This window comes from Cyrtonyx montezumae, unplaced genomic scaffold, assembly GCF_038088225.1.
Source record: "Cyrtonyx montezumae isolate F1298 unplaced genomic scaffold, pur_monq_1.0 scaffold_15, whole genome shotgun sequence".
NCBI lineage: Eukaryota > Metazoa > Chordata > Aves > Galliformes > Odontophoridae > Cyrtonyx > Cyrtonyx montezumae.
The window spans coordinates 6,149,029-6,170,754 of record NW_027071881.1 but is presented as its reverse complement, the minus strand read 5'-3'; the positions used below and the strand labels follow the sequence as shown (position 1 = coordinate 6,170,754).

General features: G+C 42.4%; 1 protein-coding gene across 3 annotated transcripts in view; it reads right to left on the bottom strand.

The window, feature by feature from the left end:
* Nucleotides 1–9,452: 9,452 nt before the first annotated feature.
* The window catches only part of FOXN1 (forkhead box N1), a 29,604-nt gene continuing 17,330 nt past the window's right edge, over nt 9,453–21,726 (bottom strand). For 2 of the 3 annotated variants that reach the window (XM_065732190.1, XM_065732189.1), the window contains exons 3-9: nt 21,001–21,504; nt 19,619–19,729; nt 17,279–17,406; nt 16,223–16,319; nt 11,771–11,978; nt 10,873–11,400; nt 9,453–9,734 (exon numbers count right to left, since the gene is read on the bottom strand). In XM_065732190.1, the coding sequence (XP_065588262.1) occupies nt 9,472–9,734; nt 10,873–11,400; nt 11,771–11,978; nt 16,223–16,319; nt 17,279–17,406; nt 19,619–19,729; nt 21,001–21,504 (1,839 nt within the window). In that variant the 3' untranslated portion in view covers nt 9,453–9,471. The remainder of the gene's footprint in view (nt 9,735–10,872; nt 11,401–11,770; nt 11,979–16,222; nt 16,320–17,278; nt 17,407–19,618; nt 19,730–21,000; nt 21,505–21,726) is intronic. The other variant, XM_065732191.1, reaches the window with a different exon arrangement.

Genomic DNA, 21,726 nt, shown 5'->3' with positions numbered 1-21,726 from the left:
AACAAACAGAAACAGAAAACAAAAAACAAAGAAGGATTTTAGCTTTATTTAACACTTTTACATAGCTACAGTTCGGCCTGTCCATGCTGTATGTCATACATGTCTATTTTCTTTCATCTCTGCTCAACAGTAAGACAAGGGCTTCAGCAGTGCTCATTAGAGCAACTCTAATTTGTCTAGGGCAGTCAGAAAGTGTGGAATGTCCAATCTCTCATTTGTATCTGAACTTGAAGAATGTTATGTCAGCGTTTCCCCTTTGTTTTGCACTGGGTATGAATACAGGTGAAGCAGCAACTCTGATAATGTCAGGCTTTAAGCTGCAGCAGAAATTTAGCCCTCTCTGTAAAAAGTTTAAGAGCAGCCTTGCACAAGTTTCTCAGGGTGCACTTCTTAGAAAGATATTAGTGCAGTGAAGTAGCAATGTCAATAGAGTAGTGCATGCAAAACCTAGACCTGAGAAGGTTGTGTAGGGTAGAAGCTTCCATCCTTCATTTTTGCCTAATTGCCTGTTGTCATGAAACCCTTACTCTAAAGATCAGCTCAGTGATACTCAAAAAGAGAAATAAAGGCAGTTGCAGTCTGTAGATATTCCTATAAATACTTGATGTCTCCATGTCTGTTCCCGTGAGTTGAAGTGGAATGTTACATGTTAGCCTCAGATACGTGTGATTGTACTAATTTTTATGAAATACCATTTCCAGTTGTGATGAACCTCTTTCTGGTCACTGCTTAAGTCAAACAGGAGAACTACGAATGGTTTCAGATGCAGAGTAAGAGCAGGGAGGCTGTGTGCTGTGACTGGGTTGAGATCACCATCAGATGTGTGACGGTTTCATAGCATCACAGGATTGTTTGGGTTGGAAAAGACCTCTCAGATCCCAGAGTCCAAACCCAACCCACCCCACCATGCCCACTGAGCACGTCCCCCACTGCCACAGCTCCAGCTTCTCCAACACATCCAGGGATGGGGACTCCACCACCTCAAGGATTCAATTCTCTAAAGAAAATACAATGAATTTAGGTTACAGCTTCTTTTTTTTTTTAAGGATGATTGTTAAGAGAGTATGTATAAACCACTGATTTGATGCAGCTGCTATCTTTTGTTAATTCTTATCATGAGGAGACTTGTACTAATTGCTACTTTTTGTCAGTAGTGTATGAAACTCAATGTTTAGCCTATGGCTTTTTGAGGGTTGCTAAGAGTTTCCTCCTTATTTATATTACACTTAGAGCTACAGATCAGCAAGTTTTACAGCACAGCAATGACTGAAGGTGAAAATAATTCCAGAAGTCTGTGTCCTCCCCACCCTTTTTTTTTCATCTTTATATTCAGTGACCTAGTGCACATTTGAGCGTTGATCTATTTTATTTTGACTCTTGAATGGGTAAATTGAAGACAGAAGAGTGTTTGTAAGTGGTGCCCTGTACAGTTTTAGGTGTTGCTTATTTGTTTTAATCTTTCCTATCTCTCAGTGCTTTCCTGCTGTTCATAATAATGACTTTTAGCAATGGTGCTTGGCCAGAATTGCCAGTCTTACCTTTCAAACAGCTCTGTTGTCTTCGTATATTTCTATATTTTGGTGCAGACTCTTCTCAGTCCTGGTTATCCAACTAAATATCCTCCCTGTGTGTAACCAATGTGCAAATGCTTGTTTGCTGAGCTGAGATAGTCATGTTCTGGTCCCTTTTTATGCTACCTCCTTTTAAGTCTTAAGAGTTAAAAACTAAAGTAATTTCATAAAAATATGACTCTAATCAGCTAAATAGTTCCCTGTGAAAAAAGAGCATGGAAAAAATTACCTTGTTCCCAGTAGCTCCCAACCATTTTGTTGAATGGACTTTCTGAACATCCTGCATTGCGTGGTTAAACACAAGAGGACAAACTATCCTCATCCAGTGTCGACCTCCATCCCCAAATCTGCCAGCTGTTCTGGTAATTCAGATTCAATGGGTCACAATTTCAGGCTGATAGAAGATTCAGTGTGAGTTTACTGTATGTATTTATTGTCTTCTAAAGTTAAGGAGTGCTTTAAGCCAGGAGAAAAAACGTGGGGCACTTTTGATAACATCAATTCCAACCTATTTTGGCTTTAGCTTTTCAGTGCTAGGAATGTTACCTTTTCATTTATTTCTATTTTTTTTAGAAGCCTCCATAATTTCCTGCAAATAAATTTCTATCCCTAAGCCAAGGGAAACAGCAAGTCTTTCCTGTGAGATGTGCAATGGAGGTTCTTTTGTGCTTCCTGCTGCCACGGTCATCATCATTGCTCCATTTCACATGGAAAAATGTTGTTTGTATTTCTATCCAACCAAGATTCATTGTGAGTAGCAACTCATCATCTCCCATCGTGTGATATTGACTACATGTGTACTGACAGTGGATTCATCTTAAAAGGAAAAAGAAGTGGGTGCTGGTAGTGTCCTTTTTTAAAAAGAATAGGGAAGTTATAACCCCAAACTCTCTTATTTTATTTGAAATGTATTCAAATTTCAGAGTTTGTAAGGAAGAGTAATGGTAAAACATTTGTGGTTGGCTGCGTGGTCTCATAATCCACAAACTTCAGAGGGAGAAAGAGAACAATTTCTTTTCCAGAAGAACACACCAAGAATGGCTTTGCTTTCAGGAGTTTTGTTCCCCTGTCATTGATGAAAGCCTGAATTAGTACAGCCCATATGCTGAAGATGCCCTTTATATCATGACATTTATGAATTAATTCACCCTGATGTGGAAAGGTTTGTCCTATTCTTGATGCAGGAAGTCTCTTCAGTTTTAGGAACTGTGTGATTGCCAACAAGTGAAAGAAATAAAAATGGAAATGGCGAGTTTACCAAAAAAGAAAGATGAAGATCCATCAGAACTGCATGTGTTGTACTGATGGTAATGAGGAGGGTTTACATGCACCAGCTGCAGTGGTAAAAGTCAAAAACGAAGGGGGGGGGACAAGGAGAGGAAGAATGCTAATTGCAGCTGATTGGAGCCCCAAGATTTCATGGTGTCCTAAGTGTAAATGCTTTCTCTCTTGAGTTTTGGATGGGTAGGGCACTGGAAGTGGATGATCCTTGAGGTCCCTTCCAGCCATCCCAGGCAGCTCCTTTCTCCATGCCAACAAAAGCACTGTTTATACAAAAGTTTCCCTATGAATCCAATATTAAATCTCGCTGACATTTCATATCATTTTCTGAGCATGGAGCTGTATTTGAAGAGCGTGGTGTTCAGTTATGTCCCATATCACAGCACAGCCTGACAGAGGGTGGGACTGTGTGTAGGTATCTGTTCACGTGGTAACTGCCTCCCTAGGATCACTGTGTTAATGCCCACTGTGGTGTCTGCTCCTATCTCAACGTTACACTGAGGAACCCTGTTTGAATGTGACATGACATTTTTTTTTCTGCATAGGGTCAGGATTGTCTGTATTAAAATGTATTTATTAAAAAAAAATCTATATATTTTTTGTGGAAGGAGAGTAGGATTCTAGTTAATACGCCATTGAGAAAACATTAGAAACATTTTTATCCAGTTCATTTATAATTCTTCGTGTCTCGGAAGCAGGCTCTTTCCTAGAAGGGCACCCACTGTGGCCACTTGGGTGGTGGTGCAGTGTGGAGGATCTGGTTTGCAGAAAACTGAGGGCCTTTGTTTCCTTCTGGTGAGGAACGGGTTGGAAACGAAGAAAGGAAAAGGAACGTTGGCACTGATTCCACTGTTGTGGCTTTGGTTCCTACGTGCTCCACTTGTTTGGAGATTGATAAAGGGGGAGAAAAAAGATAGATGCTACAACTCAGTCTTCCTGAAGGAGGAGAGAACTAAATCTAACAAGGACGGGATGGAAACGTACACTTGCTTAATTTAATATTGGCAGTTTAGACATCAATGTGCACCTAGGCAATATGCTTTAACCTCTTCCTTTGACCAAGGGAAAATGGTTGAACGTGTCACTCTTGTTAGCAAGTGTTTCTTCTCCTGTAACATCACAATATGTAAAAAAAAAAAAAAAAAAGAAAAGAAATAAAACTGAAGCGAAATAAATTATTGAACCTTAGAGGTGGGGGTGCTTGTCTGTTCTTTAATGTTATATCTTCTATAAAGTGTGATATTTAATGATTTATTTTTACATTACCACGTAGAAAATGAATTTCCATTTGCTTTCCCTCAGTGCTTTAACTCCAATTTAGCACAGATGTAACCACCTTCACTTTCAGGTGATGATAATGCACGTGGAAGAGCTCTCCATGGCTTGTAGCTGCATAAGGAGGACAATCAGCGCGTTTGAAAATGGGGTTCAGCCTTCTGATGGGTGAGAATCTTTCGGGGTGTAATTAAGGTTCACAGCACTTCTGCAGATAGTATTTTGCAGCTGGCTGTGCTCTCGACAGCTGCCAGCTGCCCCACGGACTTCTGGAGCTGATGTGATATCCACGATTCTTAGCTCTGTCATAGTGACTGAAGTCAGAGCACCTGAAGCGAAGCAGAGCTGGTGGAGGTCATTCCATCTTCATTTTTCAGAGCTGTGTGACATACCTGCACTGGACCCTGTGATGAGGTGCTCACCCAAGCATAGGTTGGTGGCGGGGTTATTGTTCACCTGGGAGCCGTGGTGAGGATGTACTCAAAGTCTGGCTTTGAGGGGAGATGTTTATTGCCCCTTGGGTTTTTATGTCTGAGGGTATCAGTCAGCTGCTTGCTACATCAGCGCATCACACGTGCTCGTAACGTGCTTTAATTCCTGTGTCACTATTCAAGGGCACTCATCTTCCCATGACTTAAAGGAGTATGAAGGTAACTTGTAGCAAGAAATAAAAACAGGAGGGGAAGTTACAATACCTAAATGCATGATGTTATTTATTTGATGAACCTCAATATGTATAGAGGAAACAAGTTCTGAACACGTTCAGTTTTCCTTCTCCTGCTGAATGACTGAATGAATCAGAAGAGAATAGCAAACTGGATAATTTATCGCCTCCGTAGTTCAGCCTCAGTGAGTCAGACAATGGTTCCAGGTCGAGAATTAGTGGAATTTTGCTATATGCCATAAATCAGGTTTGAACAATTCTACAGGAATGTTCTTTGCAGCTGAAAAAACAGATGCATAGGTTTCCTGGGGCTATCAGGCAGGAGACTCTTGCAGGAAATGTAAGTACAAGTGTCACCCCTTTGACAACTGTTATTCCAGCAAGCATTCGGATTTCTTTAAGATGAAATGAGAGACTGTTTCTACCCTAAGCAAAACCTTGCACTGAAAGCATTGCACTTTGGTCCATTGACTATTTAGTCTTTTTTTTTCTTCCATAGTAAGGGTTTCTTCCCCCCACTTTTTTTTTTCCTCTTTTTTTCCCCCTTTTTTTTTTTCCCCTCTTTAATTTCTCTTCTGATGTTCTAAAGTAATGGAGCTAAAGGTAAATGCCCCAAGCAATCACATAAACCCTGTGCCTCTGACAGGCACAAACACGCTGGGCTCCTTCATGTGGTTGAAGTGAAATCCTTCAGTAGTTGATGAGTGAGATCTTGAATTCTTTGCTCATCCATGTTGGGCAAATCCCTTTCCCTAATGCTTTTTAAAAATTACTTCTACTGAAAAGCTCACACTTGGTGTCATCTGTCCCTAACAGGCCACTCCAAGCCCTTGTGCCTGCAATGCACAGCACAAACCCTGCTGTCTGCCACCCCCATGGTGGTTTCTGGGGAAGAAAGCAAAGCATAGGAAGCACTGGCAGGGCCACACCTGGCTTGTTTATGGCTCATTACTCATCCCCACCCACTGCCAGGCCCGGAGTATTTCCTTCAGTGTGCCTTTACCAGCGTGGCAGTCTTTTTTTGCACGGTGCTGAGGTGGTTTGTACCCAACAGCCCCTCTCTTTCCCCTTTGAGTGCCCCTCAGGTGGGGCTCAGTGTTCCCCACCAGCAGTCTGTGCTCGTGCCCCATGGCCACCTTGCTGCGAGGTGGGGCCATCAGTCACCATCACCCTCCCTTCCGTGTGTACTGTGCCTTGCTTGATGTAATTGCTTTCCTGGTGATTAAATAAGCTGAGTAATGCCCCTAACGTTGACCAAGCCTAGTTGCTTATGTGGGGAATATAAAGTTCAGAGGCTTTTTTTTTTTTGTCTTCAGGTCATAAGTTGATGGGTTCTATATGGGAAGTCTCCAGCTCCCGTCAGAGGGATGTTTTGGTGCTTTGTTTGTTGGACAGCTGAACTAGTGAGACTTAGCAAGTAGGGACTGCAGCCTGCTCGTTGCTGTTTGCTGGCCTTGTAGTGTGCTATCTCTGTGGAGAAATGATTTGCAGCAAGGTCAGCGTGAGCTCAGTTCTGGGAAAGGAATTTTGGCTCTTGAGGACGTGGAATCACAGAATGATTGAGGCTGGAAAAGAACTCTCAGATCCCCAAGTCCATCCCCACCCCTCCATGCCCACTGACCGCAGCCCTCAGTGCCACATCCCTATGGCTCTGGGACACCTCCAGGGATGGGGACTCCTCCCTGGGCAGCTGTGCCACTGCATCACCACTCCTTATGAGAAGAAACTTCCCCTAATAATCAGTATCCATTGATTACCTCAGCCCCAGACTCCAAATACTTGTTTCATCCCAAGTAAGTCAGAGACACGAAGCAGCACTGATGTACTATTTAGTGCTTTCTTTGTTCCATAATACCTATTAATCACGTTTCTAAGTGGCTCAGTGCTGTGCCAAGGCTTTGAAAGATTATGCAAACAATACAAACATGTCTGAAAATAACAGCGTGGAAAGGAAATGAACCTTCAGAGGCGATGACTTTATAACAGGAGAAGGAAAATGTATTGCAGGCAGCCTGCTTCGGTCAGAGGTCTGGCAGCAGTAAATCTGAGCTCACATCAAGGAAGAAGAGCCTGACAATGTAGTTCAAATCACATTTCTGTCCTCTGATTTTTCTGATGTTTAAATGAAATGAGCAATAAAAAAAAAAGAAGTTAATAAATTCTAAACTTTAGAGCACAAATGTTTTCCTAATTGTATGCTGGAGAGGGCAAGAGCGAATTCTTTCTTCTGTTTCATAATAAGATATTTTTATGGTAATTAAGGTTGTTTTTCTTGCTTGTTTGCATAATGCTTTTGATTCAGGCTGATTAAGCAAACATCATTAACCCCGGACCGGGAAAACTTCATTCTTCTCCTCCTGTATTGGCACTGCTACTTAAAATGATCTTTAATGCAAAGGTATCTTAAAGAGATTTGCAACGTGTGCAAAATTCCTATTGTGGTGTGAGTTAGGGGTTTATTTTATTTATTTTTTTTCTGGAATTGTAATTTCTCATCTGTCTCTTTCTTCATGTTCCCATATGTCAATGTTTTTTTTTAATTATTTATTTATGTGCATGTCATAATCAGCAATGCTGAACTGAAACAAGGCAATGAAACTCTATATAAGAGCATAAAGAGGTGAGGGAGGAACCCAGGCTATTTTTATACATTAATAACTTGCTTCCTTTTTTTATGCATTATGATTATTACTATTATTTTTCCTTAACATAAGAAAAATTTTGTAATGACTTTAAACTTCTGTGTATGTTGCCTGTAGAACACATAAAAAAAAATTGAAGTGCTTAGAATATATTTACATTTGTATAGGGAGGACAAGCCTTGTTGATACAGTATGCCAAGAAAGTTGAGCAAAAATACAAGAAAAACACGTCAGGGCATTAATTTCCCTTTCTGTACTTTACATCTGGTCATTCTTCAAAGGCTTGTCACCATGGAAAGTATAGAATATATTATGAAGCTTAGATTTCTCTCTCTTTTTTTCTCCTGATTGTGATCATGATTGCACATATCGAATGCATTAGTGCATCTGTAAGAGTGCCATAGACTGTTTAGTGGAGATGTTGGAATGTATTAATTGCTTTCCAATTAAATCAAGTCCTTAATGTAGAAAAAGAATATATATATACATTTAGTATTTGTGAATTTGAAGTTTCTGCAGCAGATTAGCTCTTCTTAGTATTGCCCATGGTCATACTGTCAATGTTAATGAGTTTTTCATGCGCTGGTCTCCAGGATTGCTTAAATCACATACACTTCATTACAATTCTGCTGTGTTTTTAGAGTGATGGAACTTTTCATTGCCCTCCTGGTATGTTCTCAAGCATTTTTGTGACGTCACAAATGTAGAAATGTTAGGAAGACACCTTGCATTTGGTAGGAATGCAGAGTGAGAGGGACTCAAGTGTGGCCTTCTTGATAAGAGATTACGAAGTTACATCACATGCATTCTTCCTAAATCTTCTCTATCTGCCTTCTCCTAATCAGATTTTAGCTTAAGTTCAGGCTGGTAGGCATAGCTGAGGGTGTAGGTTTGAACCTGAGTGTAAGTGACCTGCTCTTTCTCCACTGGGTTTGATGGGTTGGCAGTTGGACTTGAAGATCTGGGAGGTCTTCTCCAACCTTAAAGATTCTATGAAGTTTTAACCTGCTTAAGCTTTCTCCATTTTTCCATAGAGCATGAATAGAGGTGTCATCTAAGAGAGTGTACTTTGTGCTTATTCACATTTGGAACAGTATGTTATACCAAAGTAAGGGCTACTTCACCATCTGAGACCCCGATGGATGTATTGGATATTGACCAGATGTTGAAATAGCAATGCTCTCTGAATTTGGCTAGCTGCAATCATTATTGTTCTCTTCCTTTATGGGAAAAAGGATAGTAGAAATTAAAGCAAAATCTTGTCTTAATGCTCATCTTACTGTTCAGCTCATATGGACGTAAAGGAACGAACACGAATGATTTCCAGCCAAGTAGAAATACTACTGAAGTGTTTTGTTTGTTTTATTAAAAAACGAAAAAACAAAAAAACAAACAAACAAAAAACCAGTCTTATATTTCCTTTTAAACACACTAAACCATAGATTTTTCACTAAAGTACATTTGTTGCTTTGGCTTAGTCTGTCAGCAGCTAGTCCTTGGTCTTCTAATACTCATAGAATCTTCATGTTATGTTCATCAAAACCCAGAAGTCCTTTCAAGGAGACTACAAACATTCTGTAACATGGATTTTTTGTTTTTGTAGTGGTATTTGGGAGATGTTGTTGACATAATTGGCTTCAGGAAATAAGTTAGAGTCTTTTATTTTTTTGCAAGCAGCTTTCATAAAAAATATCTGAAAATCATTAGTTTTCTTTGCATAGTCATTTGTTTCAGGAAGATGCAGAAGATGAGTGCCTTAAATAAAATGGTTTTGAGTGGCACAGGAGTTAACAATGTCATATTTAAATAGTTTTTTTTTTCTTTTTCTTTTTTTCTTTTTTTAAATTCCTTTTTTATTTTTTTTTAGTATCTGTAGAAAATGATCGTAGTGAAGCTACATATCCTGCAAACGAGTTCTGGAAGGTCTCCTATTCCAGTGGGTACAGTTTCAGCTCTGGTAGCAGATGTCAGCCAGGTGTGTGTGGTGGCTTTAGGCTGTGTGTGGACATAAAGAATGATAACTGAGATGGTCTGTGGTTCACATTAGTGCTATAGGTTTGGATCCAGGATTACTCAGGTAGGCAGGAGACACTGTGTCCAACTCCATAAAGGCAGAGTAAAGAGTAGTGAGCTGCAGGTCGGGTAGGTTGCTGTGCGGGGCTCCATTTGGGATGGTGACTGTGTTGCTGTTCTCCATCTGGCAGTGAGAAGGGAAACACTGGGAAGACGTTGGAGATGATGAAATGAGAACCAGGGGGTCCACAGCTAGGCTGTCATCCTTCAGCTCCTCCCAGAGATTGCCTGGGACAAAACAGAAAGGACTGATTAATTTTCTTTAAACATGCTTTTTGAAACACCTGAGAAATAGGCAATGATAATGTTGTGTGTCTTAGCCACTTGCAATTGTTTTAGTTTGTCTCCATAAAAACTTATATCTTGAAGAAAGCAGCATTGAGTTAAGGGAATTATTTTACCTGAAAATCGGCAAGATTCTGTTGTAAATGTATCGTAGAATAATAGAATTACAGATTCATTAAGGTTGGAAAAGACCACTAAGACCATCAAGACCAACCATCAATCCAGCCCCACCATGACCACTAACCATGTTCTTATGAAGTGTAACTGCTTTTTGAAAGAAAACCTCTATTTTGGAAGGGGAGAAATTGCCTCCGTAGTTATTTCTAAGATCCTGAAGGTGAATCTGCTGTTTAAATTATCTCACAGCTGGGCTTCTCATCTTTGTATGGCATAGCTTCCCTGAATGGCATACTAAATTACTGGACGTGCAATTACCTGACCAAAAAAAAATCAGAAATAGGACTTGATGCCCTATTCTTGGAGGTGTTCAAGACCAGGCTGGATAGGACCGTGGGCAACCTGGGCCGGTGTTTGGTTTGGTGGCTGACAACCCTGCCTGTAGCACAGAGGTTGAAGCTGGATGGTCTTTGAGGCTCCTTCCAATCCAACCTATCCTATGATTGACTTTTTTTCCTAAAGCGCACCAGAAAGTTTCTCATCTTTCCATTAAACTTCTGTCAGTGAAAGCACTTGCTAAGGGACTGCAGGAGGGCTGTGTTTTTCATTTTTGTCACTGAAGATTTCTTCCCGATGAACATGGTTAGTGGGCATGGAGGGGATGGGTTGGCTGTTGGATGCGGTGATTTCTGAGGTCTTTTCCAATCATAGTGATTCTACGAGTGGGCATGGTGGAGATGGGTTGATAATTGGACTCATGATCTTAGAGTCTTTTCCCAACCTTAATGTTTCTACGAGTGGGTATGGTGAGGATGGGTTGACTATTGGACTCATGATCCTGGAGTCCTTTCCCAGTCTTAATGATTCTACGATTCCTGGGGGCAGTGGATGGAATATTGTCACTGTGTTGGGCTGTGATGTACTATGCCTAAATCTACCCTGTAGGACCACCTCAGATCCCTACCTTGGAGATCAAAGTCGGTGAGGGATGGATTCAGAGCATCGATGTCATTGCTGAGGTCCCCCTCCTGCAGCAGAGGGTCAGGCACCGTGCGGGCAGTGCAGTTCTCTGTCATCACCTTCACACCACAACTTGGAGGGGTCTGGGCTGGCAGTGGGGAGTCCTGGGTGATGCTGGGCTGACCCCGCAGTTCGTTTGGAGCCTCCCCAGAAGGAAACATTGTCTGATGGTCGGGTGCCTGCGGCATTAACGCACTTGAGATTGGAGGGAAGCCCTGTGGGGCCGTGTAGCACGCAGTTTGCTGCCCTCCGAGCAAGTTTGGCAATGGGTTCTTGGCATGGAGAGCTCCGGACGACGCGTGGATGGGATGCAGAGGCTGTGGTATAGAGGAAAGCGAGGGCTCGCCCAAGGAATGGGGTTGGACTGCCATCTGCCTGGAGAGAGATGCACCTGCAACGCCGTTCGGACTGCAGGACATGATGGAGGACCGCAGCTTTTCACCTTTGTCACCTATCAGTGTGTCAAGCTCTTCTACAAAACAAAGAAAAACAAAATCCGTAAGGTATTTGCTGCAGAGCCTTCACCTTCATAGCTTGCAGCTGGGGAATGGATGGGTGCAATGGCAAACAAAAGCACCAACCTGTAGGATAATAACTCAAAGAGCCTGAAATGTTCTTCTAAATAATCAGTGCTGAGTGTCTACTGGGTATATTATATTCTTCTGCTTAAAGGTTGGCTATTTATCAGCTAATTTAAATTTTTGTTCTCTAGGATTTATCTCAGCATTGCTTTAACATCTCACTAAGTGTTACAGTAGAGCATATTTGTGCCTATTTAGAAGCACAATTAGGTCTTTTTAATTGAGACAACTTGAGAACAAACACGCTCCCTTATTACCAACCTGGCTTTGCCATGCTCTTCCTCACAGCCACTGGATCTTTCCTCTTCCATTTCTGCAGCTCCTCCTGCATCTTGTCGATCTTGGCTGGGTTCAGAGCCCACAAGCATCCTTTCCGAGAGGAGTTGCCCGATTTGTTTTCAACTTTTTCAAAGCATTTGTTCAAGGACAAGTTGTGTCGCACCGAGTTTTTCCAGCCATCCGGGGCTGTCTGGAAAAACAAAGCCAATCTAAGAATGGTATTTCAAGGGAAAAAAAAAAAATCAGTCCCGCAGAGATTTCTCCATTTGGTGAGACTGGAAGAAATACTGCTTAGATGGTATTTTCTACATTACACAACTGATAGGTTAGAAGGAAAGTTATTCATATGCCCAAATGGTTTAATCACGCACCCTATGAGTGAAATATGGGTTTCTGCATCTGATCACTGCACCTTTTTGCTTTAAGTTTGTTTTTAAGCCACGGGTGGAAGCTGGGAGGTTCTGTAAACTTCCAATGCCTTAAAGTGTTTCCTCTGTATTTGGATGGCCTCTGGTCGAGCAAAATTCATTCCTCGCTCCAAGGGCAGTTTTACAGTCAACTGCAAGAAGGAAAAAGGTATCACCCACTGCACTGAGATGCAGCAAATGAGTGTTCTGATCTGCAGCCCAGGGTTCCTATGGAGAATCCTGATGTGTCACTTCCTCATCATCTACAGAAAGTCCATATGATCACAGAATGCTGCAGAAATTCCATCGAATCATAGGAGTCTGTAGGTTCTATGAGGCCTGACAAGGAGATAATGTTCCTCTGTTGGAACATTATCTCCTTGACCCCCAAGGATGCGAGCTTCATCACAATCTGGGAATGACCACGTGTTCCATTTGTGACAAATTCCTGATAAATTTAATCAGTTTAATACTTGCTTCTTCATTCAAAATAGTGCTTAGCTGTGGAAGTTGAATACACGTCGTTTACTACAACAGGAAGTATTCTGCTTTCCTAACAGCGTGGTTTCTACCCTGTTGTCCACCTGGTGTCAGCATTTCACTGTTTAGTTGACCAATCCTGGAGGTGAGTCAACCTGTGCTTCTATTATTGAAAACAAATATAAAAACCCAAACCAACCCCTTACAGCCCTTTCTGCCATAGAGTAAGACTGAAGATGAGTGGGGATGAGTTGGCACAGCTGCCCGGGGAGGTGGGGGAGGCCCCGTCCATGGATGTCTTCCAGAATGGTGGGGATGTGGCACTGGGGGCCGTGGTCTGTGGGCATGGTGGGGTGAGCTGGGGTTGAACTTGGGGGTCTGAGAGGTCTTTTCCAACCTGAACGATTCTGTGATTCTGTGACAACTGTTTTTTGTCCCTCGCAGATCACATTCAAGCTGCTTTCTGCCAGCTCCAAAAAGCAAATACAACTTTCTCCGTGGTAAGATGTGCAATTAGCCACTGCCTGCACCAACCTGGGAGAGTCCTCGTGCTCCTGGCCGTGTGTGTGAGGCTGCACAAACCTCCATCTGTATCTAGACAGGATAATTAGTGTTTCTGCTCAGCGCTGGGAGTGGCATGTGTTTCTCAGAGGTTTTCAGATGTGTGGGGGTGTGAACGGTGAGATCGTTTTAGGAACGTAAAAGCAAAAAGTACACGGATTTATTCCGGGGAGCGGTGCCAAGAGTTGAACAGGTTCTTGCATTAAACTCAGTACTGCTGAGCAGAGAAAAAGAGTTGTTTACCTAGCCGGGCCCTGAAGGAATGCTCCAGCAAAGCGTTAGAAGTACTGCTCCGTCACCAGTTTTTATTTTCACATTTGGTGCTTGGTTAATGAAACGAGCTCTGCCCGCTGAAGCTACGATGCTCCGGTTGGAGTTGTCTTACTGCTGCTCTATTTGGCCATCATTGTTTCCAGAGCAGCGTGGAAGAAGCTATGTGAAATTAGGCTCCATTGGACCTTCTCGACATCCTGGACTGCTGGCAATAACCCAATTAGTGAGATGAAAGCTCAGTGCTCAGCCTGCTAATAGCACCAAAGCAAAAAAAGATGGCGAGCCAAAAAAAGATGGCTGTGCAGGCCCACTGATCCTGACAGCCTCTTGAAGTTTAAAGAGTTCAGTGATCTTGCAAAACCCTTTCTCTTTAAATCTAGGTCTCAAGAGAAGGGAGAGGTACATCAAAGAGTAATTCACCTTCAGCTGTTTAGATGATTTTCTTTTGGGACGTAGGAGTTGGATTGCTCTGTTTCAACTAGAAATGAGATCGTTGCATCATAGAAACTAAATTTGCTGTGGCAGCGAATACGAGTTAATTTGACTAGGCTTGTATCATCTCATGTCTCCCAGCAAGATTCTACGCACACTTGTACTCTACTTCAGTTCTACTTTAATTGCTTCCCCTCCCCCTGGTGGATCCTCCTGATTTTTTTTTACTGAGTTCTGTAGCACCAACACAATGCAGTTTGCTGGTTTCTATGTTACTTTATCTTGTTAAAGTCTCTCCAAAATGTAGTTTTTGCCATACATTGATAATGCCATGGGCTGCTTTAATGACTGGACAGGAGGTGGGGATTACTCCTTACAAGCTTATTCTGTGCTTATTTTAGAGATGTTTAGGATGAAAATATCCAATTATTTGACCGTACTTCTAAGTAAAATGAGAAGAAAAACAGAAAAGTGCCACAAAATTCAGACTGCTCCAATAATAACGCCAGCACCATTCTTTTCCTGTAATGCACAGGAAGGCAGTGACCTCATTCCCATTGATTTTTAAATAACTGAAGAAAAAGCCACGAAGATCTGCAAGATCTCCCAGTGGAACAGATGGGTTCTGATGAGTGAGGGGAGCAAGGTTTAGATTAGGGCTAAAAGAGTTATTTAAAGCTGTGTTATAAGACAGAGGAGGAGCAACTTCAGTTTGGTCTGACAAACTACTGCAGACACACTGCTATGCCATTGAAACTGATTCTAATAATCCCACCTCTCTGCTTGAAACTGGTTGATGTTACCTGATTACCATTTCCTAGGAACACACGGACGTATTACTTTGCTTTAAGCGGTGTTTACTTTGATTTAAGTGCTTTCATTTGGAAGGAAAGGAAACCTAGTTCTGCAAAAAACCCGTTTCAAGACGTTGGTGGCACAGGACCTCATTCACAACCCTCAGTTATTTTTCTTCGGGTTAATAATACTTTTTGCAGCTATTGGTAAGTTCATGGAAAGCAGTATTGTGATGGCTGAAATGCACCTCTTGACAGTGATTCTTGTTTTGAGGATGGGAGCACTTCACAGCTCTTATGCTCTTGCCATGTGCCATTGTGCCCATTTTCCTTGGGTTGGAACTCATCGTGTCGTCATGGGACACTTCTGGAACGAGGTCTCTCTATTTATATTCCCTTCTCTCATCTCTAGTAATAGAGGAACTCATGAATCCTATGGGAGGAATCTGGAGTTCTGGAAACACAGAAGATGAATGGATCCCAATGGATTCCTTCATGACAATATGGATTCTTGCTCTCTGATTATTGACATGTTTAATTTCATTTGTTATGCAAGCATTATTTATCCTCCGAACCACTTGACACCGCTGCAGAATTGTATCTCAGGACGTTTATTCTTAATGATTCTTTGTGCTTCTTTCTTCATATGGATTTCTGAATCATCTGTCTGCAGTTGCATTAAATGTATTTGAATCACAGCATGTTTATGTGCAGTAGGAAGCACACCAGGCTCACGTTACTTTGTTTTGGGTCTTGCTAACAGTTGTAGGCCACTTGTTCTGGATGTTTAACAAGACATTTCTGGGGAATCAGCAAGAATGAAGCTCTGTGTGGAGCAGCAGCCAGCAATTCAATTACAGCTCTCTTTAGATCTAACTGTAATCCCTCTGCTCTGGAGCTGGATGCTGACTAATCTCTTCCCACCTGTATCCCAAGTGCAAGAAGCTATTTGCTTTTACAGCATGGATTTAAATCTCTGTAGCATCTGATGCAAGCCATGCATCCATGCCTTCACCAGCATGGCCGTGTAATTATGAGCTTAGTGCCATTTATCACATCTTATACTTTTCCTTTTACAGGGTATACCAGAGATGAACTTGATCAAGATGACATCCCAGCTTCAGAACAGAGCACCCGATGGAGCTCTGCCTGACCCTGCTCATTGCAGGGAGTGGGACCTGGTGTCCTTTAAAGGTCCCTTCCAACTCAATGATTCTTTGAAGACATTCCTATGTGCCTCTTCTTCCATGATTTTAGAGGTTCTGCAATGGCAAGGGAAGCCACTGGACCAGTTCTGCCTGTATCTGAGATCTGAGAGGAAGGGATGACGATGTTTTTAGAAATATTTATCCCTTTTACGAGCTGTTAGTGAGGAGTGGCCACTTGTTATCTGTGCAAGCTCCAAGTTGGAGCTGTTCTTAATAACCTTTTAAGTAGCACTACATACTGTGCTACATTCATATATTCTGCCCAGGCACCAAACTCACCTTAAAGTAAGGAAAGTGCTCTGTCATGAAGTTGTAAATCTCACTGACTGGCAAACTGCCTGTCTTGCTGTTTTTGAGTGCCATGAAGATCAGGATGCTTTGGGGAGAGAAAGAAAAGTGTTTTAGCTTGATCAAAAAGAAAGTGTTTGTTTCAGAACTTATAATTACCATAGCTTTCACTTTCGTAGGCATGAATCAGGTTGAATATTAGGAATCATTGACTCTCCTGAAGAACAGTGATGTGTTGGCACAGCTGTGCAGGGGGTGGCGGGGGTCACTGACCCCAGAGGTTTTCCAGAGCAGTGGAGATGGGGCACTGAGGGCTGTGGGCACTGGGCATGGTGGGGTGGGATTGAACTTGGGGATCTGAGAGGTCTTTTCCGGCCTGAATGGTTCTATGAATACCAATGACGTTGACAGTTCCCCCTCAGCTGTCTATGAGCTCCTCCTTACACTGCATCACTCTTAGACGTAATGATCAAGGTCCGTGTAGAACATGAATAGCTCATGTCCAATATGAATCTCAAGTGAATTATGGAAAGTGGAGTCAAGAGATTTAAATCTCGGCTGTGGTTTATAAGGTTGTGCTTTAATGCTCACATTGATAAAGGATGCACGGGAAGTATCAAGCTGAGTGAATGAAGGTATAATTAAAATTTGTCTGACCTGCTTCACCAGTGTGAAGTTTGGGGGCTAATCCCCTGTGATAAGCAGCATATCTGATGTGTTTTCTGGGCATTCCCTTACCTTAGTTAATGGGGAATTAAATAGCACTAATAAAGGTCCTGCAAAGACACCTGATTGTGATTAGACTTGTTTTGATTTGCAGCACCTAAGACTTTGCATTAGAGAAAGGCTTAGCTTTTCTTCTTTACAGCATGTAATTTCCCACTGCTTTGGCCCCAGAGTCTGGAGCATGCAGTGATTCATACTGGCAAGAAAGAGCACACTGGGAACAGGACAGGTAAGCACCTTACTGCAAATTATGCCGAAAACATGCCGTGAGTAAACAGTGTATTTCCTGTAGCACCAGGAGTTGGAAAAATGCTTTCTTACCTGTAGGAGTAAATGGGTTTGGGAAATAGAGGCTGCTGGGATTCTTGAGTGCTTTGAGGAGCAATCCTTTGGTAGGGATAGTGCGAAGAGGTGATGTAAGTCACCGGGTAGCTGCCTCCTGACGGGTACTGGCGAGACAACAAAAGAGATGTCACTTGGCTTGGCAACAAGTTCTCAGAATGTTTCTTTCTTAATAGAAATACTAAGCTTTAATTCTGAGGATATTGTCCTCCACCTAGATTTAATAGCTGTTATGCAAAGGCAGAACTGAAGTCCTTCTAGCGTGGTATTGGAAACCATCGGTGTTACTAGTTAGTGCTTAAGAAGGAGGAGAAGCAGGAGAGAAATGGGCTGGGATGTTGGCTGCCACCAGTTCTGTGGCAGTGAGTTCTGTGCTTAAGAACTGTTTCCTTACTATTGCTCGTTATGCTACTGAGTCGTTGTGAAAAATGGGTCATCGTACCCTATCTATCATCTCCAGATCAAGCACAGTCACATAGACTTAAAGAATTTACTCCTGCAGCCATCCCTTTAATGGCATCTCTTCATGAGATCTCCAGGTGTGTCCACTTCTCAGTACACTCAGCAGTGGAGGGCCCACCATGAGCTCACCCTGATAGAAATACACCAGTGCAAAAAAACCAGGGAGACCAAAGGAAGTACTGCATGTAGGTTGCCTTGATTACCGCAGAGGTTCTACCAGTTCACTCTCTATTTCCCATTGCAGCAGTCGGTCATGTATTTTTCTGTTCCAAATTACAGTTCCAACCTGCTGGCAAGCAGCTTTTGAGAACAAAGAAGCACTGCCCCACGGAGGTGAGATACCATCAGTTGGCTCTCGGTGTGGCAAAGGCTCCCACTCAACTCGGAGTTGGTGAGAGAGGAATTTCTGCCTCTTACAGCTGAATCTTTCCAGATGCCATGGGTAGGGCATGGCCAAAATTAGGAATCATGTCACAGGTTATTAAAAATCTGCTTGCGTGCCTTCGCTAGTGCTCAAAGGTTGCTGAGCCATCTTCTGGTGCGGCACTGCTCACCTCTACAAGCCCTGTGTCATGAGTTTTTATGGTTCCTCTGAAGACTCTAATAGAGATTTTTCAGAGTCATCAGGAACATTTTCCTGGTAGTTAATTTATACATCTTAGTTTCTTACTGCCATCAGTTTCAGTGGCTCTTTGAAAGGAGAAGGTTCTAAGAAGAAACTGGTTGGGATGTTGCTACCAAAAGCAAGGACTGGGCGTTTTCATGATGATTTCTGTTTTATTGGTCTCATTACTTCTTTTTGAGGGAGTAAGGCTGGGGAATGGTCTGGTACGACAGGCTGGAGCTGGTTCTGCAGTCGCAGTGCTGGATGAAAGCTGTCCATGTTTTATGGTGGGTGGGTTGGTGACTCCAGCAGTGTCTGCCACTTCTTTCAGGTCAATAAGAAGTAATTTTCCAGCTGAGTCACCATTTCTGCTGTGTCCAGCCAAGGGGAAGGTGAGGCCTCTTTATCGTTTGGACCGAATTAATGAAGGAGCTGATCTCTCTCATCCCTTAATGAAAAGAGAGGCGTCATTGCTCCGGGCTAGGGGGGCTGTTCTGAGTTTAAATCCACAGTGATTTAAGTTGCCCGTTCATAGGTTCATAGTTTCATAGGTTTCACATTTGAAAGGTAAAACATTAATGCATGCAAAAGGTGTTACTCCATTTCTTCTGCCTTGTATCACTGCTCATTTCCTAGCACCTGAGGATGGCACATGGACAGCATCTCAACCTGCTATGACTTAGGCTGCTGATAGCCTTCACATTTGTTTGATTAGTAGGATCCATTGCCATGCTTTTACTATAGTAACAACAAGTCACACAAACTCTAACCAAAGCGTGCTGCTTGTAGAGCCATCACTCTGCCAACCTGCAGGTGGATGGGAGGCTTTCTCCTCCTGCAGTGCCTGGCAGTTCCCAGAAGACATTTCAGCTGTTATGTTGTGGGTTTTTTGATTGTGCTCAGTGCAGACAGGTAGTACTATTACCAGTATCAAAGCAACAATAAAGAGGGAAGGGTGCTCAATTCAGTTATGTACTTAAAAAAAATAAGAATATATATATATATGCCTTAATATCGTGCATTGTCATGCATCAGAGTTATAGTTAATTATGCTTTAGCTGAATACTCTTTCTCTGAGGTTGATATAAGAGCCAAAAGATTGCAAAGGAGATGAATGTGCCACTGGATTCAGGGAGAGTGAGCATTTAAAAGGAGGTATTGTTTCATCTATTTTTTGGGGAGTTGTTACCATGATTACCCTACAACTGTAGTGCAAGAAACATGGTGTTTTTGGTTCTCCATGTGGTACTGACCTGATGGAAGGGATGTGAGGGGCAGTACATCTGCTGCATTTGGGGCTGATAGCAGTACAACCCAGGCTGCCCTTCCAGTGGGGATGTTCTAAGCTTGAGGTCTGAATCCTGCTAGAATATATTTAAGGAAAGCATTATTAGAGAAAACACCTCAATCCCATCCGTTACTGTCCTGACTTGTCTTTCATTATACTTTATGCTTATTATTACCATCCTCTTGTCCACCCAGTGCTACATCCAGTATTGACAAATATGCTATTTTGGTGACCATGAGGTGGTACTTTTGTCCAGAAATATCAACTTGCCAGCAGCTTGTAAGCTGTGTAGGAGCTTTGAAGTTGCACTTTAATGGAACCAGTGGAGACATGAATGAGCAACTGGTCTGAGTAGTCAGAGGTGCCTCATATAGGACACATGCAGTGCTAATTTTACATTCTTTGCAGCTCAGGAATTTGGGAAGAAAACGAAATTTTTCTCATTATCTGCTTACAGGTTTTGCATTAAACTCATCTGAACTGAAGTTGTATTATTCATCCAGGAAATAAGACATTTAGAACAACTTCTTCCTTAGTCTCAGTAGCTTCAGTCTCTGGGTGTGTATCCTGAAGACGTTCTCCATTCCTTGCTAAACTGTCTTAGTTCATTTAGAGGTTATTTTTGTTTTCTACCCCTCTTTCTTTCAGTAACCCTGCAATTCTTTCTCTCAAAACCAGTCCAGAGCCAGCAGTCAGGGCCCTCTCCTGGCAGATGTGCTCATTGGTTTTGTATGCTTGAGATGATGAAGATAGGGTTTTCGCTTTGAACTGTAGTAGAGATACCTTGTAGGGATATTACATGGTGAACAACCCCTCGTACTTTTACTCAGTGCATACTATAAACAGATTTTGTAGTCAATTTTAAGTAAGCTGTACCAATATCTTGGAGTTTCTCTTCTATAGGTGCCAAGAAAAATGCAGGTCAGCTAAGACGTTGTAAGAAATCCACATACATTCTCAGATGCACATGTCCTCACAAACCACAGAATCATTCAGGTTGGAAATGAGCTCTAAGGTCATCCAGTCCAACCATCCACCTACCACCAACACTGCCCACTGACCATACCACTCAGTGGTTCTGGAGCACCTCCAGGAATGGGGACCCCGCTGCCTCCCTGGGCACTCTGTGCCATGTTTGAAAAAGCACCATAAACTTCTGTCCCTTGAGAATGCTGATTGATGACAATCAATATATGACCTGATATCAGGAAGGATTTGAATTTTTAAGGCTTCTGTCTACTGGAAAATCCTTTGTCCATATTCACCTTTCTGAGAATTGTTCTTCAGAAGGAAAACTTTTTTTTTTTTCCCCGATTAAAAACAGAAAACAAAATAAGAGATACTGACCATGACTTGTGAACTGTGATCTTGACCTGTGGTGCTGTACTGGAGGCTGTTACACCATGGTTGTTCGGAGGAGATGTTCGGAATGTGCGTTGGAAATGACTCTGACTCGTCAGGGCCTGTAGATCCTGGGAGACCCTCAAAACCGTCAATACTTCTGGTGTTTTTAAAGGGTGGACCTTCAGGTGGAAGGGCTTGCTGTGCTTCCTGGAAGGCATCCTCGCTGATCTGCCTCTTGTAGGGGTGAAAGGGGTTCCTGCTGCTCTTGAGGAACCTGTCGTAATTTCCTACAGTGTTTTCCTCGTAGCTGTACCGTCGGAATTTTTCCGTGCTGAAGGAGACCTGAAATTTGTTCTTGCCACAGTGAATCCCTTGGCTTGTGGGGTATCTCCCAAGGAGTTGGTCCTGGGCTGGAGAAGCAGGGCTGGGGCTGTGCGAGGACTCAGAGCTCTTCCTTTCTGTCCCACTGTCGGATTCGTACGGTTGGCAGTTGTAACTGGGATTATCCTGCAGTGAATTGTTGGCATTTGTTTAGGGTTAGGATGAACAAATATTTTTCCAGTACAATAAAAACATGTATTATTGATGATAACTAGAAAATTACTAGTCCTACCTCCTCCACACAGATCAACTCTGAAAGGTTTTTCTCATTACCTGGTGTCCAAACCTGTTTAAAGGTAAGTTGATGGAATAATTAAGAAGGCTGGAATAATCCTAATCTGTCAACTA